The sequence below is a fragment of the Sus scrofa genome, chromosome 6 (assembly GCF_054392235.1).
Source record: "Sus scrofa isolate SSC_HxYL_T2T_F1_AM1 chromosome 6, Sscrofa_HxYL_maternal_Yorkshire_Landrace_v2.0, whole genome shotgun sequence".
NCBI lineage: Eukaryota > Metazoa > Chordata > Mammalia > Artiodactyla > Suidae > Sus > Sus scrofa.
In genome coordinates, this window is record NC_139388.1 from 98409319 (window position 1) to 98436830 (window position 27512).

Genomic DNA, 27512 nt, shown 5'->3' on the forward strand with positions numbered 1-27512 from the left:
CATAGGTTACTTTTGGGCACTGCCTTTCTAGAGCCTTAGCATAAGCTGCCCCCAGGGAAGGGGAGCCAAGGGATGACAGTTGAGGCTGGACACAGATCTATTCACTTCCCTCTCAGAGGTGGGGGGTGAGGAGACTCCTGCTTCTGGGAGGTTCATCCCAAGATCAGCCCTGGGGCTCAGCAGTGGCCATTTAGGGGTCAGTCCTAGAAATAACCCCCAGCATTTCCTGCTTGGGCTGGGAGGGGGAGGCGGAGTTGGGCAGTGTCTCTGATGGAGCAGCTTACCATCCCAAGGCCGAGCTGAATCACCTGTTCCTGGGAGGTTCAGACTCGACGGAGATTCTCATAAGACTCAGGAACCAAGGGTGCACTTTTGGGGACTCACAAGCCCCTGAATTTATTTGCCAATTTGTATATGCTTGTACATTTTTTTAAAGTCCACAGCTACCTTTGTATTTCCAAAGGAATTTATGTTCCTAAAAACATTAAGAACTACTAGTTCCCATCGTGGCACAGCAAAACCAAATCCGACTAGGAACCATGAGGTTGTGGGTTCGATCCCTGGCCTCGCTTATGGGTTAAGAATCTGGCGTTGCCATGAGCTGTGGTGTAGGTCGCAGACACGGCTCGGATCTGGAATTGCTGTGACTCTGGCATAGGCCAGCAGCAACATGTCCAATTAGACTGCTAGCCTGGGAACCTCCATATGCTAAAAAGACAAAACAAAACCCCATTAAGAACTACTGATCTAAACCAAGAAAGGGCAGCCTTCCACTCTCCCCAGGGGTTCAGCTGAAATCCTGTTTATAGCAGATGCCCTGAAAGCCAGACCTCAGAGTCACCTGGGGAGAACCACTTCCGATGTAAGTTTGGGGCCCTCCCTGGTGGTTCTATGCCCCTCAGGGCTGGGTGCAATCTGCCACACAGCTCTTCCTACACCTCCTTCCCTCTGGGTCTGCTCTCGCCATCTCACCTTCACCTAATTCTCAAGGTTTGCAAACCTAGCAGTGCCTGGCTTGTGGAAGACACTAGAAAGCAGCAGGTGTGTTTCTGGGGAGGCCCAGTGCTGCTACTGCCCCAGCTGCAAGGCTGGAGGGACGTCTTCTCCCACATCTCCCGTTTCTGAGGCTTTCTCTTCCCAAATGGCAGTTTCCTTGCGCTTTGGGCCCGTAATCAATGTTTCAAGTTGGCTCAGTTAGGCTTAATTATCCACTCACTGTGCCTCACAAGCGCCGGCCCTGGAGAGGTTGTCCAACTGGGGTGATAAAGCACCAGAGGAGCCAAAGTACAAACATGTGAGGAACTGCTGAAGGGATGGGATGAACCCTTCAGGAAGGAAAATACCAACCCAGAGCGAAGGGCCACAGGGCTAAGTGTGGTGAGACCCTACTCATGGAGATGTCTGGGGTACCATGAGTGAGGGAGAGGGCCAGCTTTACAGGTAGGTGACGGAAGGTCTGAGGGGAGAGGGGCAGAGGGGCCTCTGGGGAAATCCTGTTCTGGGGCAGGGACTGCCTGTGGACAGACCTGGGCTCCCTGGCACCTCCTGTTCTTTCCATTTGGGATAACAGACTCAGATCCAGGGGTAGCTGCTCAACTCTGCCCAAATCTTGGCTATCTGGGCTTAGAGAACAGGAGAGTTATTAGCCAGTTCTCAGTCAAGCAGCGATCTTTTTTTTTTGGACCACAATAGTTCCCAGCCTAAGGGTCAAATCAGAGCTGCAGTGTGCCAGCCTACACCACAGCAACGCCAGATCCGAGCTGCGTCTGCAACATACACCACAGCTCACGGCAACACTGGATCCTTAACCCACTGAACAGGGCCAGGGATCGAACTTGCATTCTCATGGATACTAGTCGGTTTCTTAAGCCGCTGAGCCACGGCAGCAACTCAAGTAACGATCTTACAGAAGAAAAGGCAGACAGGATCACCAAAGACTCTCGTTCTGGACTAGCAGGCAGATAAAGTCACCTGTGGTCCTGGTTTCAGGGTGTGCCAGGCTGCTGAGGCCTGGGGAAGGGGCAGGCTGAAGGCCCATTCCAAAATAGCCTACACCCTCCTTATGCAAATAAAGAGGCAGTCTTGGTGCTACAACTCTGTCCTGGCTCACTCTCCCCATCTTTCCCTAGTAGGTGCATGAATGGCTGTCTCAACTAAGGGCAGGGCTTATCCTGGGGGTGATGCTCATGTGGGGAAGGGCAGTGCACAGGGGTGGAGAATGAGGTCAGGTCAGATTTACCGAGCATAATGTATGTAACAAAACAGGTGCCCATTAAACTTTAGTTGCTAGAGAAAGAGGTAGAGAGGTGTTTAAGAACTAGAGAATAGAATTAGCCAGTAATCCTGGGCTTCAGAACTACACATATTCAGAACAAGGGCTGGTTTTATTTTCCAACAGAATCCTTTTTAATATAAAACAAAGATAAAACATATCTCAACCCTGCAATCTGCCAGCATGCCTTGTTTCTACAAGATGCATGCTAGTCCATAAGACTAAGTAGCAAAGAGTCTTTAGGAGCATTTGGTTGGGAGAAGTAGAAAAGGCAGATCTTAGGGGAGCCTGGGCAAGCCCCAGAGCTAAGATACGTCCGCGAACACTAGAGCAGTCCTTGTCTTTTCAGATCCTCGTACGTCTTCTTATTCACCACATTACCACTGGAGTCTTCGTACTCTTCCTAAAAGGGAAGAGGAACGCGTTAGCCATGCCTCCAGGGAGAAATGTTTGGAACTGACCTCTGGGGGCCTGAGCTCACCCTGGCCCGACTCCAGGGCATTCACCTAAAACAGCATTTCTCAACTGGGGTTCTGCTCTACTGCCCATGGCATCCATGAGACATCTAGATGGTACCAATTATGACCGATCCTTGAGGATATATGAGAAAACCGTTCATTCAAATCGCTTTCTGTGTTTAAGATGAGGAACCCTGGTTGAGAAAGGCTCACTTAAGACATGGTTTTCATGGTTCCCAAGAACCCTAGGTTTCTGCCCAAGAGGCCAATGAGAGGAGGAAAGAGAGGCCAGGAAGACTATGCTTCTCCACTTTGCTTTACTCTAGCTTATATACTGGAGTCTACATCACAGTTTGAAAAGGGCTTCTCTGCTAAAAGGAATATTCAAAGCCAATGACCTAAAAGAGAAGGAGCAGCTACCATGTCATCCCTCATCTCTGCAATCAACTGTTTGGGATGACCAAGACTGGCAAGGACCTCTCCACACCCCATGAGAAGATCATCTCCCATCAGATGCTCTCCTCAAAGGAGATCTAATGTATGATATGGATTCTCAACTTCTTAGCTTAGGAGTCCTCAGGGCAGGATAAGACATAGGGTTACTCCTGCTTGCCACTTCAGAATTTCAAGGGGCGAATATAACCTGCCTTAAGACACAGATTTAAAGTCTGACGTATTTAGTAGCATAAATGAATTAGGAGTACAAGTCAAGAGCCAACTGTAGGCACTGTCACATTGTATTTGCTACTGCAGTGAACCAGGGGCCATTTCCCACCTCCCCTCGCCAGGTGAGGGAACTCCGTGGCCCGATGCCGTCCATCCTGAGCACTCACCTCAGTGTCAGGCTGCCATCGTTCTGAGGCCTTCTGCAGTTTCAGCTTGGCCCACACTGTAGGACAAGAAATGACCAGCCATCAGATTTGGCTGAGGACTTACTGGGCACATGATGGTATAACACATCCCTCACTGGGATCCCCAAGGGTACCTGCCCTTCGGACTTCTGCCTGTCCCAAACTGGAATTTTGGTTCTGGATCGCCTAAGGACAAAATCCCTTTCCTTGCAACACTTACCATAATCTGCTTTGCTATAAAATAAAAGCTGGGTCAAATGCAACCAAAGATCTCTTAGGTCAGAAAACTGGTACTCTCAAAGGAAAAAGTTAATGTGGTACATACAACACATGGGAATTACTGGAGGAAATGACCTTACTGTCTAAAGTTCATAATGGAAGACAAAGGAAACAGACACTGTCAAATATGTTTGTCTAAAGTCTGGTGATATATTTCAAAAACTGCAGAGAGTTCCCATCGTGGCACAGCAGAAACGAATCCAACTAGGAACCATGAGGTTGCAGGTTCCATTCCTGGCCTCACTCAGTGCGTTAAGGATCTGGCGTTGCTTCCAAAATTTATAAACACCTTCTGCAGCTCCATACCAAAAAAAGAACAACCCCATCAAAAAAAAATGGGCAGAAGATCTAAACAGACAATTCTCCAAAGACATACAGATGGCCAAAAAACACATGAAAAGATGTTCAGCTTCACTCATTATTAGAGAAATGCAAATCAAAACCACTATGAGGTACCACCTTACACCAGCCAGAATGGCCATCATCAAAAAGTCTACAAACAGTAAGTGCTGGAAAGGGTGTGGAGGAAAGGGAACCCTATTACACTGCTGGTGGGACTGTAAATTGGTGCAACCACTGTGGAAAACAGTATGGAGATTCCTCAGAAAACTAAAACTAGAACTACCACTTGATCCAGCAATCCCACCCCTGGGCATCTAACCAGAGAACACCATGACTCGAAAAGACACATGTACTCCGATGTTCATTGCAGCACTATTTGCAATAGCCAAGACATGGAAAAAACCTAAATGTCCATTGACAGAGGAGTGGATCAAGAAGATGTGGTACAGGAGTTCCCGTCGTGGTGCAGTGGTTAACGAATCCGACTAGGAACCATGAGGTTGTGGGTTCAGTCCCTGCCCTTGCTTAGTGGGTTAACGATCCAGCGTTGCTGTAAGCTGTGGTGTAGGTTGCAGACGCGGCTCGGATCCTGCGTTGCTGTGGCTCTGGCGTAGGCTGGCGGCTAGAGCTCCAATTTAACCCCTAGCCTGGGAACCTCCATATGCCGCGGGATCGGCCCAGGAAATAGCAAAAAAGACAAAAAAAAAAAAGAAGAAGAAGATGTGGTACATATACACAATGGAATATTACTCAGCCATTAAAAAAGGAATGAAATACTGGCATTTTTAGCAACGGATGGACATAGAAATTATGCTGAGTGAAGTCAGTCAGACAACGAGATAAAAATGCTATCACATCAAATGCTATCACTGACATGTGGAATCTGAAAAAAGGACACAATGAACTTCTTTGCAGAACAGATACTGACTCACAGACTTTGAAAAACTTATGGTTTCCAAAGGAGACAGTTCGGGGGGTGGGGAGACACGCTGGGGTTGTGGGATGGAAATCCTATAAAATTGGATTGTGATGATCATTGTACACCTACAAATGTAATAAATTCATTAAATAACAAAATAAACAAATAAACAAAAAATGAGAAAACAGGAAAAAAAAAAGTCACTCGAAGCTGGAGTTCACTGGCGGCCTGGCGGGTTAAGGATCTGGTGCTGTCACAGCTGTAGCTCAGGTCACTGCTGTAGCATGGGTTAGATACTTTGCCTGGGAAGTTCTTCATGATGTGGGTATGGCCAAAAATAAATAAAGTTACTCAAAAAAAAAAAAAAAAAAAAGAAGAAAAAGAAAAGAAAAAAGGACATAGTAAAACAGAACAGAAATAAGTAAGTACCTGGTTTCCTACTGTTTCATTAAAAAAAAAAAAAATCAAGGAATTGTAGGGGCTATTAACCAAAGCATCTTCTCAGAGTAGTCTTAGCCTTACATGAAGAAATAATCTCTATTTAAATATAAGTTCCCATCGTGGCTCAGTGGTTAACGAGTCCGACTAGGAAACACGAGGTTGCGCGTTCAATCCCTGACCCTGCTCAGTGGGTTAAGGATCCGCTGTTGCTGTGATCTGTGATGTAGCTTGCAGACGAGGCTCGGATCCTGAGCTGCTGTGGCTCTGGTGTAGGCCGGCAGCTATAGCTCTAGATTCAACCCCTAGCCTGGGAACCTCCCTATGCCACAGCAATGCTAGATCCAAGCTGCGTCTGCAACCTACACCACAGCTCATGGCAATGCTGGATCGTTAACCCACTGAGCAAGGCCAGGGATCAAATCCACAACCTTATGGTTCCTAGTCAGATTCGTTAACCACTTCGCCACGACGGGAACTCCCTGGACCTGAGTCCAGGATTATTACCTGCTTCTATTTAACATAAGACTTGGGGATAATGCTTGGGCGAACTATCCCTGAAGAAAAATAAGTCCATGGAACAAAATAAACTGAAACATTATCTTGGTAGTTGGCATAATCGTAAGCCTAAAATAGTGTAACTATATCAATTTCAAGGTATCAGAAGTAATAAAGTGGAGTTCCCATTGTGGCTCAGAGGAAACAAGTCTAACTAGCATCCATGAGGATGCAAGTTCTATCCCTGGCCTCACTCAGTGGGTTAACGATCCAGCATTGCTGTGAGCTCTGGTGTGGGTCGCAGACATGGCTGGGATCTGTGTTGCTGTGGCATAGGCCAGTGGCTACAGCTGTGATTTGACTCCTAGCCTGGGCACCATCACATGCCATGGGTTCAGCCCTAAAAAGACCAAAATAAAAAAGAAGTAAAAGTAACAGACAATTTGCAGGACATAAGAAAATACACACAAAAATGAACTAATTAGTAATATGCAGCTAGAAAATATATTTAAAAATGAGATTACATTCAAAATGCAGCATTGTCATTCTATGAAATTTCATTACTATTGTTGGGCAGGGGGTGTTGAACAACCAGAGAACTCTCATTACCATCTTAAATTTTTTTTTTTTTTTTTTTGTATTTTTAGGGCCATACCTGCACATACTGTGAGAGTTCCCAGGCTAGAGGTCGAATCAGAGCTGCAGCTGCCAACTACAACACAGCCACAGCTACGCCAGATCCGAGCCGCATCTGCAACCTACACCGCAGCTCACAGCCAACACCAGATCCTTAACCCACTGAGCGAGGCCAGGGATTGCAACCACATCCTCATGGATGATAGCTGGGTTCATTGCTGCTGAGCCACGAAGGAAACTCCTAATATTTAAATTTTATCCCAACAAAATGAAGGGCAAAAACTGAAGAAGCTAATTGGATAATCTGATGACAAGATGCATTATAATCCTGACTGGCAGAACTGTAGGATCCTGACTTGCAAATGAATAAGAAAAGACAAAACAGCAAGGAGTTCCTAAAGCTGACTGCACCCACACACAAAAGCAATGAAAAAGTCCCCAGGATCCAAAGATTAAGTCAGGGATCAGGGAGCTCTTTAGAAGGTCATTTCTATTTAGCTCTGCCCTGGATGATTTCAACAACCTTAGAGTTGGGAGCCAAAGAAGTTAGTTGACCAAGTAGCCAAGTAGTGTGATAAATACATCTGGGAGGGAGAGCCTGAAATTTAATAAAGTGGAGTGGTAAAATCCTTTTCTTCACAGTCTAACTCATTGAAAGTGAAAATATGACAGAGAAGAGAAGAACCAGAAAGGAAACAAGAAGCCTGAGAAGAAGAGGCTAATGGCAGAAAAAGCTACCATGGCCAGGTAAACAGGAAGCCTGACTCGCACTTGAAAATTCCCGGACACGTGCGGCACTTGGCTTTTTCTCTAAGAGGTATTTTGCTGCCATGTTGCTGTGTACCTGTCCTGTCAGCTCAGAAATAAGCTTGCTGGAGTTCCCGTCCATGGCGCAGTGGTTAACGAATCCGACTAGGAACCATGAGGTTGCAGGTTCGGTCCCTGCCCTTGCTCAGTGGGTTAACGATCCGGCGTTGCCGTGAGCTGTGGTGTAGGTTGCAGACGCGGCTCGGATCCCGCGTTGCTGTGGCTCTGGCGTAGGCCGGTGGCTACAGCTCTGATTCAACCCCTAGCCTGGGAACCTCCATATGCCGCGGGAGCGGCCCAAGAAATAGCAACAACAACAAAAAAGACAAAAAAAAAAAAAAAAAGAAAAAAAGAAAAAAGAAATAAGCTTGCTGAGACCATTTTAATTTTTTCCTTCATATCTGTAGTTTTTTGTTTCTGCTGGCTTTTCAGCCATACCTATGGTATAACATGAGCCAGGGATTGAATCCCAGCTGCATCTGTGACCTACACCACAGCTGCAACAGCTGTGCCACAGTGGGAACTCCATGTCTGTAGTTCTTAACACAGTAAAGTCAATTCAGAAAAATATACATACTCATTTACTCAAAATCTTGCATACAGGGGAGTTCACAGAACCCACTTAAAAACCATTTTATCCTCAGCACAGAACACTTCCCAAGGGGGAAACAATCAGTACTGCTGGCTAATTCATCCCCTCAAAATGCAGCTTGTACAATTGGAGTAGTTTGTACACATTCACACCCTGCTGCCCTTAGGCCAGGGTATTGGGACAGTAAACTAGAGGGCTGGCTCAGGGAACAATAAAGCTTACTTACAGGAGACAGCATCTTCAATCTGTGTCACGTTAGCAAAGTGGGCAGTGTTTGGGATGCCCAAACACCTCATGCCATGAGCATGACGCCACTCCTGCGTGAAAAGAAGAGAACAATGTAAAACGGGACTGACTGAACACAGAGTACTAATTCCATTGTGCTCATAAACGCCACCTTGACCCTTTCTAAAAGGCTCCACCTAAAGGCAACGTTCCTTTGTGGTTCCTGACTCTAGACTGCTGCTATGACTGATCAGAGGCAGTTACGTCAAAGCGTTGCATAGTTTGCTTCACTGAGCTGGTTTATAAAACCTAGGCCCTAGATCCAGACAAAACCTCTCTTGGAGACTTTAACTTATCAATAACATCCCATGCAACCCCAGCTACCAACATGCCTGAGTAGCCAACACTGATGGCAGGTCAGTGTTATCTCTGGAAATTAAGGAGAAGATTGTTTATCAGGTATAACCAAGTATATGAAAGAGACCAGGGAGACACTGATACAGGGACAGTTTTGGCTCAGGGACTACAAATGGCATGGGCCCAGGAGACCAATTCCAATTCAATGGAGGTAGTGTTCAGAAAGATTCAGAGATTATTCAGGAGCTTGGCAGGAAAGACCCAGGACAAATTAGTAATATGTACGTCTGAGGGAGAGAGAGGTCATAGAAATTCGCTATCCTAGGCTACATTAAGCAAGCCTTTCATTCTGTAAAACTTCCTTCCAAGTATAAGAATTGAAGGCGGAAACTAAACAAGGGTGAATCCACTTACTGGGGTACCACCTAGATAATGCCTTGTCTCAAGAAGAGCTTGATAAATGTCAATCTCTTCGTTTCTTTTTTTAAAGAGGCAAAGGCCCTTTCAGGACCCAAAGGAGATGGTCAGTCCCTTCTTTGGTCCTGAATACTAACAGCGGGACAGAGAAATGACCAAGGATTCAGAGACACAAAAAGAGAGAACTGAAGAGCGAGCAAGTGCAAAAGGAAATGAGGTTCAGATAGCCAAGTGGTAGAACACCTCCAGAACCATCTCAGGTACAACCCAAGGCTAGCCCTGGTCCCGAGGCCAAATGCCACATGCTGGACATTAGAGCCACTCCTTCGCTGATTCTCTTGCACTCTGGACACCAGTGATCCTCTCAGGCTGCTCCTACCCTCTTCTCTAAAAGACTTCTCTAAAGTATGTTTCATACTTTAACATCCAGGAGAAAAGGCTCTGAATTCCTTACAGCAAAGTGCCGCTGGAAGGCTTTGGGACCCCGGTAGGTGTAGTTTCCACAAATCTCACAGTTATAGTTGATATTCAGGCCATGAAGCTTATACAACCAGTAAGGAATGGGCTAAGAGAAATCAGAGAAGAAGGAGTGTTAGGCTGGTGTCTGCATCTGCTTTCAAAACAGGAAACAAGGAATACGGGAGTGTCTGGACTGACTTTGCCATCCCAGCCAAGGGGCAGGTTCTTGGGGTTGTAAATAATCTCATTCTCTTCATCTTCACTTTCACTCTCGCTGATCTGCTCCTCCTCCTCCTCTTCTCGTTCTTCTCCGGTTCTTGCCTGCTTGCGCTGTACATTTTCATGAGTGAGATGTCGCTGTTCCTAAGTCAGATCCATAAATGAAAAGGGAAGTCAGAGAATAGTGCAGAACAAGAAGGAAAATTTACAAGTTCCCTAGTGGCCTAAGGGTTGGGGATTTGGCGTTGTCACTGCTATGGTGTGGGTTCGATCCCAGGCCTGGGAGCGTTCGCATGCCACAGGTGCAGCCAAAAGGAAAAAGAGGGAGGAAATTTATTTTCCTGCAACTCTTGTTGATCTCTCACTTCCAAGGATCAGATCAGGTTTTCTTTTTTGCAGAACAAAGGGAACTTCTTGCCTTCATGTCAGAACTCATTCCCTGACCATAAAGGAAAAAGTCAAAGGTTTTATGGCATTTGCCTAAGTTACTTATTTGAGGCTACAGACAATCACAGAACAATAGAGAACATAGTCTTTTCTATCTCTAAAGTATTTCCTGAATCTGTTCTTCCTTCTCCTTCTCACTGCTATCACTGTCACCAAGATAACTTCTAACTTGCCCGAATCTCTCCTCATTCCTGTCCAGCTTCCATTTGTTCCCATATTCATCTACTTAAAAAAAAAAAAAAAAAATCTAATGGTACACTTTGCTTAAAGAACTTTCATTTAGTTTTTTGCTTTGCTTGAAGGAAAGGGTCTAGGAGTTCCCATTGTGGCTCAGTGGGTTAAGAACCTGACTAGAATCCATGATTGACGGGTTCACTCCTTGGCCTTGCTCAGTGGGTTAGGGATCCAGCATTGCCATGAGCTGTGGTAGTAGGTTACAGACGTGGCTTGGATCTCGTGTTGCTGTGGCTATGGCGTAGGCGGGTAGCTGCAGCTCCGATTCTACCCCTAGCCTGGGAACTTCCATGTACTGCAGGGGTCTAAATTTCCAACATAACTTTCCAAATTTTTCTCTGACCACTCCCTCCCTCACATGGTTCCTTAGTGTATGGTAGACATACACAGGATGTATGGTATACCTCATACACACCAAATTTCTCATTATTTCCTTTCATAAGATTTTACATCCATGCCTGCTGTTTCTTCTAGAATATTTCACACCCTCCCCCCACTTTTTTGGTCTTCTTAGGGCCGTACCTGCAGCATATGGAAGTTCCCAGGCTAGGGGTCAAATCAGAGCTGTGGCTGCTGGCCTATACCACAGCCATAGCCACAGCAATGCAGGATCTGAGCCACATCTGCAACCTACACAAAGCTCACAGCAACACCAGATCCTTAACCTACTGAGCAAGGCCAGGGATCAAACCTGTGTCCTCATGGATACTAGTCAGGTCCATTACCTCTGAGTCACAATGGGAACTCCCTCCCTTTTTACAACCACACCTGCAGAATGTGGAAGTTCACAGGCTAGGGGTTGAATCAGAGCTGCAGCTGAGGCCTACATCAAAGCCACAGCAACGGTGGATCTGAGCCACATCAGCCACCTATACTGCAGCTTGTGGCAACTCTGGATCCTTAACCTACTGACCAAGGCCAGGGATTGAACCCACATCCTCACAGGGACATCGGGTCCTTAATCTGCTAAGCCGCAAGGGGAACTCTGCCTCCTGCTTAGAACATTCAATCTTACAGCATATATCACCTTATACTTCAGTTTCCTATAGCCCCCAGCCACCAAAATGGGTTTTCCAAGGGCAAGAGGCTGCGCCACATTCACTATAACATCCAAAGATCTGGCATAATGCCTAGAAATGACATGTATCAATAAATGGTGAAATAATGGTAAAAATAATATCAATACAGAGAGTTCCTGCCACGGTGTGGTGGTTAACAAATCCGACTAGGAACCATGAGGTTGCAGGTTCGATCCCTGGCCTTGTTCAGTGGGTTAAGGATCCGGCATTGCTGCGAGCCGTGGTGTAAGTCGCTGATGTGGCTCACATCTCATGGTGCTGTGGCTCTTGCGTAGGCCAGCAGCTGTAGCTCCAATTGGACCCCTAGCTTCGGAACCTTCATATGCCACGGGTGCAGCCCTAAAAAGCACAAATAATAATAATAATAATATCGGTACTTAATGAGAGGAAGGTCTACCATTTTGGCTGCAACTGGCTGGAATGAGAGAATGTTGCCACCTTCTGGCAACGAAAGCAAAATGCTCTCAAAGGAGGAAGTAGTGGGCACAGTTTCTGTTTAAGAGCAAAGGCCCCCGTTCACCTTCATAGGACTGGCAACTCAGATAGCACAGTGCAAGTTCACTGTGGAGAATATAAATGTCCCCAAGTTTCTAACGTCTAGCTAGCCTCCTTTTACCAAAAGCAGTTGTAATAGAGGAAAGCAACAGATGATTCTAGTTTTACAGCTATTATATGTGTGGTCCTCAAACAATGGCAGAATGAAAATTCCCACAGCGACTGACAAAGACACGTAGCCCAGTTTGCTATCTGAGTGGGGGTCACCTGACCAAAGCATCATGTGAACATATGCAAAGGGAAAGGTTCTGAGAGCAGGTGACAACTACACAAAGGAGACACTGTCAGAAAGGCAGTCTTCTGCAGGACTCCATCTTCTCTGGATGAGTGCTGCCCTTTCTCCATCTCTCTTCCCCAAAAGAGAGTCAGTTCTTCCCACTCCTCCCCCCACCTTCTCTCTGAGATAAGCATCCTGTTTAGGTTAGGCCTTTTTCTACTCCCAACCTCGACTTCAGCTCCCTCCTTCTTGGAAGAATACTCAAAGAGCAGCCCCCAGCCTGCTCTGTACACTAACCTCCTAGCCCTAACAGGTTTCTCACAACCTTGTAAACATGGATATATCAAAGCTGCTGTGCATTGCCTTTCTCTCACTTGTCTTTTGAGTGTCTGCTTCTTGGGTCACCCCTAGGTACATCCTGGAGTTTAGGCAAAGCATCTGTACACTGCACTGAGAGGCATTGCTTAGCCTCAGGAGAGTATCACAGACAAGAGACACCTAAGGACAGAACAGAACAGGAACTCAATGAGGGCCAAGAACCCAAGGAGAACTCAATTTTCCACAGAAGTAGTTTGACACCTACCCTTCCTCTTGCAATACTAAAAAAAAAAAATCCCCGGGAATTCCCATTGAGGCACAGCAGAAACAAATCCGACTAGGAACCATGAGGTGGTGGGTTCGATCCCTGGCCTCGCTCAGTGGGTTAAGATTCCAGCGTTGCTGTGAGCTGTGGTGTAGGTCACAGACACGGCTCAGATGTGGCATTGCTGTGGCTCTGGCGTAGGCCAGCAGCAACAGCTTGGATTAGACACCTGGCCTGGAAACTTCCATGTGCAGTGGGTGTGGCCGTAAAAGGACAAAAGACCAAAAAAAAAAAAAAAAAAAAAATTCCTATAAGATCGTATTTCTCTTACTTCCATACTTTGCAGCATTTACAGTTCTCAGCAGAGTCACTCACCCCGAGAATCTCTACATATTCGTAGATCTGAGCTTCAAGGAAAGCAATATCTTTGTTCCTCTCAGTATCTCTGAAAATAAACAAATTATATCACTAAAGGGTTCTTTTACTCAATGCCATGTTCCCTATATCTGCAAACATTTATTCCATGGGTGCATTAAAAATTATAAGCATTAATACAGAAATATCACATTGTGAAAGCAAATGCTCTGTTCAGCTCAGGACTTGCTGAGAGAAGTACTCAGGTTATTTCTTAGAATGCATGGAAGCGTCCTCTTTGACCTCATTCTAGAAGATGAAAGACATATCCAGTATTTAAACTTCCATCATTACAACATAAAAAGGAAACTTGGTGGGAGGTCCCTTTGTGGCTCAGAGGTTAATGAACCTGACTAGGATCCATGAGGATGAGGGTTTGATCCCTGGCCTTGCTCAGTGGGTTAAGGATCTGGTGTTGCTGTGAGCTGCAGTGTAGCTCGCAGATGAGGCTTGGATTCCGAGTTGCTGTGGCTGTGGCTTAGGCCGGTGGCTATAGCAGATTCAACCCCTAGCCTGGGAACCTCCATATGCTGCTGGTGCGGCCCTAAAATAAAAAAAATAAAATAAAATAAAGTAAAGGAAACTTGGTGTAGAAGAGCAAGCTCTGGAACAGGCAGACTTGGGCCCAAATCCTGACCTTGCTACTTAGGAACTGGGAGATAAGAGACACATTCCACAACTTTTATAAGTCCTTATCTGCAAAAAAATGAGGATAACAAATACTTTTCAGGGTTGTTTTGAAAACCACATATAAAAAATAGCCTGCACAATCATGTGGCTCAAGAATTGACTCAACATTGTCATTAGCAAAGAAGCACTTCGAAAAATCTTTTTGAACCTATTTAGCCTCTAAAACTTACTGAGGTAACAAAAGGTGCCTACAGCATAGTTTCAACATTAAAGATGTCACCTGCTCTCAGTCACCTGAGTACAGATTGTTCTTGGTTTACAGTAACAATGACGCCACTCCCTGCCATCGGCAGAGAAAAGAGCAGACTGGATCTCTATGGATCAATAATGGTGATAAATTAGGCTTTAAAATTTCTGTTGTATCCTGCATAGGAATAAAAATTTTCAACTGTAAGCAGGGAGTTCCCTTCATGGCTCAGCAGTTACAGAACCTGACTAGCATCCATGAGGTCGTAGGTTCAATCCCTGGCCTCGCTCAGTGGGTTAAGGATCCAGCACTGCCATGAGCTGTGAGTAGGTCACAGACACAGCTTGGATCCCGAGTTGCTGTGGCTGTGGTGTAGGCCAGCAGCTGTAGCTCTGATTCAACCCCTAGCCTGGGAACTCCCATATGCCATGGGTGTGTCCCCAAAAAGCAAAAAAAAATTAGTAATAATAAAATAAAATAAAAATAAACTGGAGTTTCCATCGTGGCGCAGTAGTTAACAAAACCAACTAGGAACCATGAGGTTGCAGGTTCGATCCCTGGCCTTGCTCAGAGGGTTAAGGATCTGGCGTTGCCGTGAGCTGTGGTATAGGTTACAGATGTGGCTCGGATCCTGTGTTGCTGTGGCTCTGGTGTAGACCCCTAGCCTTGGAATCTCCAGATGCCATGGGAGCGGCTCTAGAAAAGGCAAAAAGACAAAAAAAATAAAAATAAAAAAATAAACTGTAAGCATACAACAAGGACCTACTGTATAGCACAGGGAATTATATTCGGTATCTTATAATATCTATAATGAAAAAATCTAAAAAAGAACAATATATTCTATACATGTATAGAATGTATATACAGAATGTGTAGAACATACATATGAAATACATATACAGTATATATAAAACTGAATTACTTTGCTGTAGCTCTGAAACATTATAAATCAACTGTACTTCAATTTTAAAAAAGCATTAAATCGAGAGTTCCTGTCATGGCACAGCAGAAATGAATCCAACTAGGAACCATGAGGTTGTGGGTTTGATCTCTGGCCTCGCTCAGTGGGTTAAGGATCCGGTGTTGCCATGAGCTGTGGTGTAAGTTGCAGACACAGCTCGGATCTTGCATTGCTGTAGCTGTGGTGTAGGCCAGCAGCTGTAGCTAATTGGACCCCTAGCCTGGGAACCTCCATACGCAGTGGGTGCGGCCCTAAAACGCAAAAACAAAACGAAACAAAAAAACCCCAAAACTTTAAATCAATCAATCTGTAGGCGCAGGTGCACCCCCAGCAACTCACCGCTTGGTGCCCTTTGACTTGGGATTTTTGGCAAAGAGGGAGGTGTCCAGGGACTCCAGGGACTTCCCTTTGGTGCTGAATAGCCTCTGGGCTCGCTCTTCTAGGGTCCTAAGGAGACACACGAGGCAAAGGACTTCAGGGTTACTCTACCACAAAGGCTTTCTTATTTTTGTAGTATGGGGTGACGAAAGAATGCAATCAGTGCCACTTAGAAGACTGTGAAACACACAGTAAACAAGACAGTTCTGATAGGAAAAACCAGTCTCTTACCCACCGCACTTCAGGCCTAAAGCTAAGAGTGCAGATTTTAATCTGTCCAGACCCAGGGAAGCCAACTCCTATATAAAAAAGAAACAAGTTACAATTTTATATAAATAGACTTGGAAAAACAACAAATGCTCAAACGTAGGTCTCCGTGGCTGGTGTGTGGGTGTTCCTGAAGTGGTGGCAAGACCACACATTCCATAGCCAAGCTCCTAGCAATAAACTCAAACTCCCCAAAGGACTGATTCTGTGGTCAACTTCATAAGTAACCATACTAGTAGTGTTCCATTACCGCCACTATAGCTTAATATATATAGTTAGGACTATTATTTTACAGTTTTCAAAGTAGCTGGATCCTTAAACAAAAAAACCTTTCTACATTCTTTGCAGATGCCTGGCCCCAGGAACTGGCACCTTATTATTTTTAGTCTGTGGCATTAAGTACAGATTTAGTGGTCCCTCTGAGAAGTGAAGACAAGACCAGCTATAAGAAAACATACCTCCCAGGAGGAGAATGCAGAGAGGTCAAGGTGGGCTCCGGCATGAGTCAGGGCACTGCTTGTCTCTTTCTGGCAAGAACAAGATGATGTTTATTTAGAAGAAGGCAAGAAGGGAGTCATCTAAGTTACAGTTACACCTCAGAGATATTGCAGGTTCAGTTCCAGACCTCCACAGTAAAATGAACACAGCAATAAAGAAAGTCGCATGATTTTTTTGGTTTCCTAGTACGTATAAAAGTTATGTTTACACTAGGAGTTCCCGTTGTGGCTCAGCAGTAACGAACCCAACTCATCCCCCATGAGGATACAGGTTCGATCCCTGGCCTTGCTCAGTGGTTTAAGGATCCAGCGCTGCCCTGAGCTGTACTGTGGGTCGCAGATGTGGCTTAGATCCCACATTGCTGTGGCTGTGGCATAGGCTGGCAGCTCTGATTCAGCCCATAGCCCAGGAATTTCCATATACCATGGGTGCAGTGCCCTAAAAAAAAAAAAAGTTACATTTACACTATACTATGTTTAGTAAGTGCACACCAGCATTATATCCAAAAATCCATGTATATACCTCAGTTAAAAAATACTTTACTGGAGTTCCCACCGTGGCTCAGTGGTTAACGAATCCGACCAGGAACCATAAGGTTTCAGGTTCAATCCCTGGCCTTGCTCAGTGGATTAAGGATTCGGGGTTGCCATGAGCTGTAGTGTAGGTCACAGACGCGGCTCGGATCCTGCGTTGCTGTGTCTCTGGTGTAGACCAGTGGCTACAGCTCCGATTAGACCCCTAGCCTGGGAACCTCCATATGCCAGGGAAGCGGCCCTAGAAAAGGCAGAAAGACAAAAAAAAAAAAAAAAAAAAAAAAAAAAATTTCCTGCTAAAAAACGCTAACCATCATCTGAGCTTTCAGTGGGTCCTGGTAATGACAATAATCACTGATAACAGACCACCACGACAAATACTAATGAAGAAAGTCTGAAATATTGCAAGGATTACCAAAATGTGACAGAAACATGACTCGAGCAAATGACACTGGAAAAACGGCATTAATACACTTGCTTGACATACGGTTGCTGCAAACTTCCATTTGTAAAAAAAAACAAAAAAAAAGCACCCTCTGAGAAGTACAGGAAAGCACAGTGCAGTTAGACGAGGTATGCCTGTAATCAGGTGCTGGTTGGCCTCTTTCTTATACTCACGTATGAATAAGAATCAAATCCCTATAAGAGCAGAGCAAAAAAACCAGATAAGACAACTCTCCCTGAGAGTTCAGGAAAACTCAAATCTGTCCCAGGAATGAAAATATATAGCCAAGATTTCGAGCACATAATTATATCAATTTTTAGCTGGTAGGAACCACGAAGCAGTAATGACATGGCTGGTAAAAATCCTTGGTCCAGCCAATGGCAAGTGGGCTCTGACAAATCTCTCTCCAAAGTACACAAAGAAAAACCCAGCACACTTGGCAGAGAACACCTCATGGCCAGAAAAGATCCCAAGGGATCAGCATCTCACACAATGAAGCAGAGACTCGAGATTAAAGTAAAATAATTAGTTTACTTCTCCAGCATGTCCTCCACTCCACACTTCTGCTGAAGCTTACCGGCCAGCCAGGAAAGGTACCGTTCTCCCACTTCTTCTCAAACTCATTCTGAATTTTCCCAAACAGCTCATTCTGATCTTGGAGAGGCTTCACTCTATCTGTGTAATCCTGAAGGTACTCAAGCAGCATCTCCAGATATCTACACAGGAATAAGCAACACAGAGACAGCAAGGTTTCTGTTTTTTGTATAAAATTTTTTGGCCACACCCCACAGCATGCAGAAGTTCCTGGGCCAGAAATTGAATCCGTGACACGGCAGTGACCTGAGCCACAGCAGTGACAACATTGGATCTTTAACCACTAGGCCTCCGGGGAACTCCACAGTTTCTATTTTTGATATACTGTTATGGCCTATAAAACATAATTCCAGTGATACTATACTAGTTTTTTAAAATAACACTACTTTTTGGAGTTCCCATTGTGGCTCAGAGGAAACAACCCCAACTAGTATCCATGAGAATGCAGGTTTGATTCCTGGCCTTGATCAGTGGGTTAAGGATCTGGCGTTGAGGGCTGAGTGGGTTAAGGATCACAGCTATGAGCTGTGGTGTAGGTCGCAGATGAAGCTCAGATCCTGAGTTGCTGTGGCTGTGGCGTAGGCCGGCAGCTGCAGCTCTGATTCAACCTCTAGCCTGGGAACTTCCATATGCCACAGGTATGGCCCCCCAAAATAAACAAACAAATAATAAAGTAACACTACTTTTAAAAATGAGCTTGGAGTTCCCATCATGGCTCAGCAACTAACGAACCCGACTAGGATCCATGAGGATGCGAGTTAGATCCATGGCCTCACACGGTCAAGGATTCGATGTTGCTGTGAGCTGTGGTGTAGGTCGCAGACATGACTCAGATCTGTCATTGCTGTGGCTCTGGTGTAGGCCAGGAGCTGTAGCTCCAATTCGACCCCTAGCCCAGAAACTTCCGTATGTCTTGAGTGTGGCCCTAAAAAGCAAAAATAAATAAATAAACATACACATACAAAAAAAATAAAATGAGGTTACAACTGGCTTTCTCCTAATATATCATCTTGATTCTGACCTTTCCTATCCTCTTTCATCCTCACGATACAGTTCCAAATACTAAAGCCTTAACTTATATGCTAAAGATCTCAGGTAAAAAAAAAATGAGAAAAAGAGAGGCAGTCAGAGTGTAGATTACTAACTAGGGGTGTGACAACGCAAACAAAACTTAACATCTTTATATGAGATCTAGGCACTGCACCTCAGGCACAATCTGAGAAAGTTTACTTTTTTCCCATTCAGCTCCAAAGACACAGAGGCAGCTGGGAGACTTCCTTCTACAACGAGACAAAATTAAGAACAGAATCGGCCTGAGATCACAGACGTGTCCACAGACACACATTTTTCCAGAGCCAGAGTATTACAAATGTTTTAAAACCATGTCATTCAAAATTCCTATCCTCCAACAAACCTGGAAGTCCTTCATGCATGCTTTTCACATAACACAATTCAAAACTCTGCCCCAAACCTTCTCATTAAACAATCTTCTATCTAGTCAAATCTAGGAGAAGCCTAGAAGCTAGTAATGCCTACCTCTTGTACTCGGCATTCTTCCTTTCTTTAGGAATGTCAAACAACTGGTCGAAGATGGACAAGTAAGTGATATAATCCAACTTCTGGAAAAGAAACAAGAGATTCAGTTCAGATTTTGCACCAAGTCACAGTATAACCTCCGATGAGATCAAAATTGAATGCTGCCTAACAAAGTAACAAGGCCCAGCTCATTTTTCACCCCCCCATCATTTAACTCCTACATTAACTGAGTGTTAATTCCACTGGACTGAGCAGAATATCACATACATAATTAATAGCATGAAATAAAAATCAAGCTAATATAAACTAAAAAATATTTATTGCACATTACTACATGTCAGGCACTTGGTTAAAGATTGACACCCACATCACCCTAAGCTAAGGTCCTGGGAAGTGCTACTTGCTCACTCCTTCAATCACTTATTGACTACCTTCACGCCAAGTATATGGAAACAAATGAGAACAAGACAGAGCACTGTACTCACAGAGCTTAAAGTTCAGTCACAACCCACAACCTCAAGAAGAACTTCATCATATGCTTCCTTGGGACAACCTTCCTGAGACTGTCACATTAAATCTCATCTCTTGGCGTTCCCGTCTTGACGCAGCGGAAACAAATCCAACTAGGAACCATGAGGTTGCGGGTTCGATCCCTGGCCTTGCTCAGTGAGTTAGGGATCTGGTGTTGCCGTGGCTGTGGTGTAGGCTGGCAGCAACAGCTCCAATTAGACCCCCGGCCTGGGAACCTCCATATGCTGTGGGTGTGGCCCTAAAAAGACAAAAAAAACCAAACAAACAAACAAAAAAAACCACAAAAAACCTCACTCATCTCTTACGGTGAGTTATTTTTTTAATATCTTTAAAAAAAGGACATTAAATAGCCCTTGCTGGTGAAGATTACATTTTCATATCTTTCACGTACCTACCACTCTGTGTGCCTAACACAGGAGCTTGAGTATTTGCGAGTTAAAAACATTTTTTTATTTTACATAAGCAAAATGTTATATTAATAAAATTAAATTTATAAGTAGAATATAATTGTCTTCACTGTAGAAACCCAACTTTCATTTTGAAAATGGTTTCACTCCAAGAAAACATGCCACCTCTTTAATATCTATGTAACAGTTACAAAACTCAGGGAAGACACTCTGTTTCAAGTCTAGCAGCCCCCGTCCAGTGTCCTGACACACCCCTCAAATCAGAGCCACTCTCCCCCTTTCCTGGGTCTTACCTCAGAGGCCTTCAAGTTAATGTATTTGAGGTAACAGTCATGGAGATCGAGATAACGACCATATCCCTCTTCATCTGTGAACTCCACCAAATCTGGAGGGATCAGAGACAGCAATGATTCACATACTAAAGGCCACTTTCTTGGACGTGACATCTCCACTAGCGAGTGGACTGCTAGTTCCTTGGTTCATAATGCAGCCCCTGACCCAAATATCCTCCCCATGCTCACAAAGTGAGGACATCTTGGCTTTCCAGGTCAGTGAATTTGAGCTGGGCTAGCAAATTTTGTCCAAGGCCAATTTAGGATGACAATCTAATCCAGAAACCAGAAAAGAGATCGCTAAGGGAACCTGGCTATACGTTTCTCTGGGGCTATTTTCTAGGGCTCTGAGGCCAAATTTGAGCTCTGTCATTAACCTGTATTTCTGCTAGTGCTGGGAGGAGATGTTAAACCCTGCTTACTTTGTGCCTCTTCACTTGGATTCTCTCGAGCCTTCAGGAGCTCCTCAAATTCCACTGACATTGGCACACAGATCTGACACGAAAAAGAGAAAAGCTCAGAGAGATGACTCAACATAAAAGTTTCAATATCAGGAGTTGCTGTCTTGTGGCGCAGTGGAAACAAATCCAACTAGGAACCATGAGGTTTCAGGTTCGATCCCTGGCCTTGCTCAGTGGATTAAGGATCCAGCGTTGCCGTGAGCTGTGGTGTAGGTCGCAGATGTGGCTCGGATCCTGCGTTGCTACGGCTGTGATATAGGCTGGTGGCTACAGCTCCGATTTGACCCCTAGCCTGGGAACCTCCATATGCCATGGGTGCGGCTCTAAAAGACAAAAGACAAAAAAAAAAAAAAAAAAAAAAAAAGTTTTAATATCAGAGTTCCCGTTGTGGTGCAGTGGAAACAAATCTGACTACTGTCCATGGAGGATTTGTGTTGGATCCCCGGCCTCGCTCAGTGAGTCGGGGATCTGGCGTTGCCATAAGCTGTGGTGCAAGTCACTGATGAGGCTCAGATCCCACAATGCTGTGGCTGTGGTGTAGGCTGGCAGCTGTAGCTCCAATTGGACCCCTAGCCTGGGAACTTCCATATGCTGTGGGTGTGGCCCTAAAGAGCAAGAAAAAAAAAAAAAAAAAAAGTTGCACCATCACAGAAATGGGCTGTATAGAAATGGATTTCTGATGCTTTATTTGGCCTTGCTTTTTCATCAGGAGCTTATTTCTAGTTTCTAATTACCTTGTTTCTTCCTTTTTGCACAGTTTAACACATGCTCACAAAAGCTCAAATACAAAAACAAATGAAAAAAAAAAAAATCAAAGCCCCTTTTTAATAATTTTCCTAAGAAAAGATAACCACCATTAACAGACTTTATTTTATTTTATTTATGTATTTATTTTTTTTGTCTTTTTGCTATTTCTTTGGGCCGCTCCCGCGGCATATGGAGGTTCCCAGGCTAGGGGTCGAATCGGAGCTGTAGCCACTGGCCTACGCCAGAGCCACAGCAACGTGGGATCCGAGCCGCGTCTGCAACCTACACCACAGCTCATGGCAACGCCGGATCGTTAACCCACTGAGCAAGGGCAGGGACCGAACCCGCAACCTCATGGTTCCTAGTCGGATTCGTTAACCACTGCGCCACGACGGGAACTCCACCAGACTTTATTTTAAAAGCCAGCCATTCTCCAACTTTGCTGCATGTTAGAATCACCGAGGAAAGTGCTAAAAAAATCCCGATGCACTTAATACCAATTAAATCAGAGGGTGGGGGTTAGGGAACAGTACTTTTCAAAGAGCCCTCAGATTCAAATGTGCAGCAAAATTTGGAAACCACTGCTCTATGTATTCAAATATAAGTATTAGTGCAAGCAGATACCGGCAAGGGCAAAATTATTGTTTTTCACATAATTGGACTTACCTTCCTTTCCCTTAGTATATCTTAGGCATCCTTCCAATCATTTATTTAACCACTTATTCCCTGTCACCCTTCTACCAGGGCTGGGACAAGGTTAACACACCAGAATGGTCCTCTTGTCTTCCTTCCCGGTTAGCAAAAGATCTGCTACTCTCCAAAGGGGGTGAGGAGACACACGTAAGTACAGGAGGGTACGTTCATCTTCCACTTAGGTTCAATAAATAGTCTCTCCTGATGTTTTCGGTCTCTTCATTTCTCCATCTACCTTTTTAAATGCGTATGCCTTCCCTATCTTCCTTAGGGTCCTTCTGCTTCTCCTCTCCTTTTATCTGCCAATCTTTCCTTCTTTTTTTTTTTCCTTTTTGCCTTTTCTAGGGCCGCTCCCGAGGCACATGGAGGTTCCCAGGCTAGGGGTCTAATCGGAGCTGTAGCCGCTGGCCTTACTCCACAGCCATAGCAACGCCGGATCCTTAACCCACTGAGCAAGGCCAGGGATCAAACCCGAAACCTCATGGTTCCTAGTCGGATTCGTGAACCACTGAGCCACGACAGGAACTCCTATCTGCCAATCTTTCAAATGCATGTTAAACACGGCACACTACTATTTCTCCATTATCCACCTGCGCCCGTGACCAGATTTCCATTCTCACTACTTCAGCAGAGCACGACTCTGGTGGTTACCAATCAACAACAGCTGATATCAGTGACTGCCTTTCTGAAACTCGTTTGCTAAGAGTATGACGTTACCTGGAGCTGCCATGTGACCTATGACGGAAGGCCTCTCAGGCTCCTCCTTTGCTAAATACATTATTCTGAATGTGCCCCAAAGCACGCAGAAGCTGACAGGCTCCCTTCACATCGTTTCCCCCTCCCAAAACTCTGATTCGCGGCTACAACCATCAAGTCCATGTGATGTAATTTTCAAGCCTCAGGCACCCAACTTCAACTGCCTATGGCACACTTCTACTTAGATGTTGTAACACCTGATAATCTATATATATAAAAACTCATTCTCCAGTGCAAATAGGTTACCTTCTTCTTCCTTATTTCCATAAAGGGAACAAACAACATTTCTGTTAGAGTCATGAAAGCTCAGAGTAATCACAGACTCATCCCTCTCCACTTCTCCTACAGCCAAGCTTTGGTCAGCTCTGCAAATGCTTAACGGGTTCTTGATAACTGAGATGTAATCCCCGCTCTTCATGATTTTACAATATAGTGTGGCAGACACTCACTGTCACAAAACATGAAAGGATCATAAAGTAAGGAAAGACTAACTGAGGGATGGGGTAGACTAGGAAAGAATTTTCATGAAAGAGTTGGCCTCTGGGCTGAATAGTGAAGGTGTAATGATTACTGGAATGAGAAAAGCCTCTTTGTGCCAGTTGGATCATCTGGGCAGCGGATTTCAAGACAGAGTTAAGAGCATAAGCAGTTTTTTGGGGGTTATTACCCATGAAAGACAAAAAGGAGAGCAGGACTGGGCGGGGAGATCCTAGACCATGATGCAGACAGCTACCCTCTGATTCAGCACAATGGGGAGCTCTGGAGCAAATATTCCTCATTAGAAGAGTCTCACGTTGGGCAGAAATAACCAGGCCATGGTACCTGCCTCTGTGCTCGGTCTCTGGCTGGGGACTGCCTAAGAAGAGAATGGCCTTAGCTTAAACCTAGGGAGAATCTGAAAGCACTGGAGTTGTAGTATGTCAGCTAGTTATGCTCCCTGCAGTTAAATGGCACGTTCTTTTTTGAAGGGACACATGAGTGGCACAAGTCTCTTTTCCTCCTATCTTTCTCTTTAGTATGCTCTTTGGACAGGTTTGGGGAAAATACTTCCCAAGGTCATACCTCGTTTGGGTGTTTCCGGTGGAATTCCTTTATCTGCTTGAGTCTATTATAGAATTCAGCAAACTCGTTGGGTCCTGAAATGGCATTGAGCTCCTCCTTCCGTAACCTGCAATTTCAGAAAAAATCCATAGAACATGGAACACAAAATCAGTCCTCTAGTGACAGCTCCTCAGGAGGAATAATTTCTGGATTGGCTGACTGTCACTTACCCATCCTTATCATCATACAAATCCCTCAGGTTCCCACTGACTTCCATATACCTCTGAAAGGCAAACACAAACCCATCAGAATGAAGCAATCTGTACAATTTAGACCCAAGCAACCAAAAAGGGCTTTCTAGTCAAAGCCCAAGGAAACCTTAAGAGATGTGCTTTAAAAGTTCTTGTCAGGAAAAAAAAAAAAAAAAAGTTCTTGTCAGGAGTTCCTGTTGTGGCTTAATGGAAACGAATCTGACTAGCATCCATGAGGATGCAGGTTCGATCCCTGGCCTCGCTCAGTGGGTCAAGGATCCAGTGTTGCCGTGAGCTGTGATTAGGTGGAAGACGCGGCTTAGATCGGGTATTGCTGTGGCTGTGGCATAGGCCAGTGGCTACAGCTCCAATTCGACCCCTAGCCTGAGAATCTCCATATGCCATAGGTGCGGCTCCCCCCAAAAAAGAAAAGTTCTTGTGCTTTCTGGGATCTATAATACACAGCATTGGTTCCTAGTCAGTTTTTCAAACAGGTTATTTTGAAGATTACCTAAGTGATGTGATTTGAGGGGTGGCAGAGTTCCCATATTTAACTCTCCCTAGAAGATCTAAAAGTGAACCATATAAGGAAGTCACTCTGATACAAAGCAGTTCCCACCTAAGACCCTCAAAGATAAACGGATAGTCAAAGATGTTTTCCATTATTTCAAAAAGCTTGTCTGAGGAGTTCCTGTCATGGCTCAGCGGAAAAATAATCTGACTAGGATCCATGTGGATGCAGGTTCGATCCCTGGCCTCAATCAGTGGGTTAAGGATCGGGCGTTGCCGTGAGCTGTGGTGTAGGTCACAGACATAGCTCGAATCTGGTGTGGCTGTGGCTGTGGTAATGGCTGGCGGCTACAGCTCCGATGTGAGCCCTAGCCTGGGAACCACCATGTGCCGCGTGTGTGGCCCTAAAAAGACAAAAAAAAAAAAAAAAAAAAAAAAAAAGCTTAACTGAGGAGTGCACATGCTAAATAAAACATCACACAGTCTCCTCCAGATTCAAACTCAGGATGGAACAAGTACACAGTCTCTTCTCCAAAGCTTTCAGGACCAGATTTGTTTCAGAATTTGAAGTTTTTAATTTCAGGAAGGCACTATATATAATATACCTAGTGGAATCTGGAACACACATTAATAGTTCTGCAGTGAAATTTATGCACTATTTATTCAATGGGATAAAGACAATAAAAAGGTCTCTCATCTGTTCATATCAAGTCAGATTTTTGCCACCAAGTAATTAAAAGAACAAATAACCTTTTGTTTTTGGAGTACTTTGCTTTTGGGAATTTAGCTAAGGGACTAGGGCTTATAATATTAATTATGTCCTCCAAACTAGAAATTCTGATTAGATCTTTTTTCCCTTTCTAAATAGGTTTCAAACACGCAAAAACAGAGCTAGAAAGCACAGTATAATGAACCTCCACTTACCTACCACTCAGTTTTAATACGTACCAACATTTTAGTTTTGACTCTTTCTAAAAAAAAATGGAACTATTACTAGAAAAATGCAGCCTGGTAAGCAAAAAATATTTCAATACAGTGTTCTGAGAGGAAAACACTAATACACAGCATTCTCTTTGGGGGAGAAGGCAGAGTACCGTCTGAGTTTGAATCACTATAACTACTCTTTGGTCATCCACTGGACAGAGGAGGCTTTAAAGAGGCATCTTCCCCGGTAATAAATAATGAATGAGTTTCCCATTCAAAGAAGTGAGCAAGGGCAGTTAAGCACCCTCAGGTTTGGCAGCGTGTGGACATTTGGCAGGCATACAAACCCTCGACTGGCCAATCTGGTTACCTGTGGCCAGGGCTCCTGTTGACACCCGTGTGCCCCCTCCTCCCTCTTCCAGTCCATCACGACCCAAAGAGAAGCGAACAGCAGGGCACTCACATCTTGCATGGCCCGTGTGCGGTGGTCAGAATTGATCTGGTCCCGGAGCTGAAGAAAGGCAAACGGTGACAAGGACGCCGTTAGTCGTTGTTCTGGAGTTAGGACGGGCGCCCGAGGGCGGAGCTTACCCGCTCAGGTCTTAGCGGCCCAAGCCGAGAGGCCTCTGGGCGCAGGGCCCGGGGAGAATGTTACCAAGGCGAGAGTTTCGGGAGCGAGTCCGGGGAGGGGGCGGGCGCGGAGCAGGTCTGGGGCTCTCTGAGGTTAAACACGGGCAAGGGGCCCAGTTTCAGGGGTACCCCTGCCCAGGCCCCACTCACCGTGGACTTCTTGGTGAGCATCTCTTTAGCCATGACGTCCATAAGCCGTTCCTTCTCCTCATGATAGCGCCGCTGTTGCTCCAGAATCGTCTCCATCGTCCCTCCTCCCGAGCCGCAAGGCGGACCACCGAAACGGCCGGAAACGACTTCTGCCGCCTTGCGCGCCCGCGTCGCCGAGCCGCGCGTCCGGCTGCACCAAAGTTCCGCGGCTGCCGGAAGTGCTTCGAAGACTCGACGAAAAGTGAGCACCGCGGGAGACCCAATCAGTGCTCGGGACACGGCTGCAGTGCCCCCTGCTGGCCGGGGGTGTGTTGCGCGATGCCCAACGGTTTCCAGGTGCCTCTAGGGGGCAGGCAGATATCCACCAACACCCTGGCTTCAAGGGATCTGACCTGGTTTTCCGGGGCCTCCTGAGGCCGAGAGGGTAGGAAACTGGATGAGTGGTTGAAGCGTATGGATGGGAGTAGGGAACCGGAACTTGAGTCTCCAGCTCTTTGTGTGACCTTTGACAAAGTTTTTCTCTTCTCGGGACCTCCGTGTCCTTGTCAGTAAAATGGGGATGAGAGCAGGGTTTTTTTTCTTTTTTTCTTTTTTTTTTGCTTTTTAGGGCCGCACTTGCAGCATATGGAGGGTTCCAGGCTAGGGGTCCAATCAGAGCTACAGCTGCCGGCCTACACCTTAGCCACAGCAAC

General features: G+C 45.2%; 1 protein-coding gene, 1 long non-coding RNA gene and 1 pseudogene across 3 annotated transcripts in view; 1 reads left to right on the forward strand and 2 right to left on the reverse strand.

Annotated features, from left to right (window-relative positions):
• The window catches only part of LOC146402683 (uncharacterized), a 4850-nt pseudogene extending 2731 nt beyond the window's left edge, over positions 1 to 2119 (reverse strand).
• Positions 1 to 4922, forward strand: part of LOC106510652 (uncharacterized) — a 20441-nt gene extending 15519 nt beyond the window's left edge. The window contains exon 4 of the long non-coding RNA XR_002344973.2: positions 3057 to 4922. This is a non-coding gene — a long non-coding RNA (uncharacterized LOC106510652). The remainder of the gene's footprint in view (positions 1 to 3056) is intronic.
• Positions 2383 to 27034, reverse strand: SF3A3 (splicing factor 3a subunit 3). 2 transcript variants are annotated; one of them, XR_014807488.1, is made up of 17 exons: positions 26821 to 27034; positions 26504 to 26551; positions 24586 to 24638; positions 24377 to 24482; positions 21080 to 21152; positions 20619 to 20710; positions 19388 to 19470; positions 17835 to 17973; positions 16240 to 16308; positions 15746 to 15813; positions 15476 to 15583; positions 13260 to 13329; positions 9749 to 9913; positions 9546 to 9656; positions 7679 to 8409; positions 3564 to 4759; positions 2383 to 2675 (listed from the first exon to the last, which is right to left on the reverse strand). XR_014807488.1 is itself a non-coding variant. In XM_003127795.3 (17 exons), exons 1-17 carry the CDS (start codon positions 26914 to 26916, stop codon positions 2598 to 2600), a joined length of 1506 nt encoding a protein of 501 aa, XP_003127843.1. In that variant the 5' UTR covers positions 26917 to 27034; the 3' UTR covers positions 2383 to 2597. The 2 variants fall into 2 exon arrangements, 1 of the variants encoding a protein (XP_003127843.1); XM_003127795.3 differs by having other exon boundaries at positions 3564 to 3619; positions 8319 to 8409.
• Between the last annotated feature and the right edge of the window lie 478 nt (positions 27035 to 27512).

Coding starts and splice junctions, on each gene's coding strand:
- SF3A3 (XM_003127795.3), bottom strand. CDS start 26,916: ATGGAGACGATTCTGGAGCAACAGCGGCGCTATCATGAGGAGAAGGAA. Junction 26,552..26,820: donor TGCTCACCAAGAAGTCCACG/GTGAGTGGGGCC, acceptor GCCTTTCTTCAG/CTCCGGGACCAGATCAATTC. Junction 9,657..9,748: donor CCCTTGGCTGGGATGGCAAA/GTCAGTCCAGAC, acceptor GATTTCTCTTAG/CCCATTCCTTACTGGTTGTA.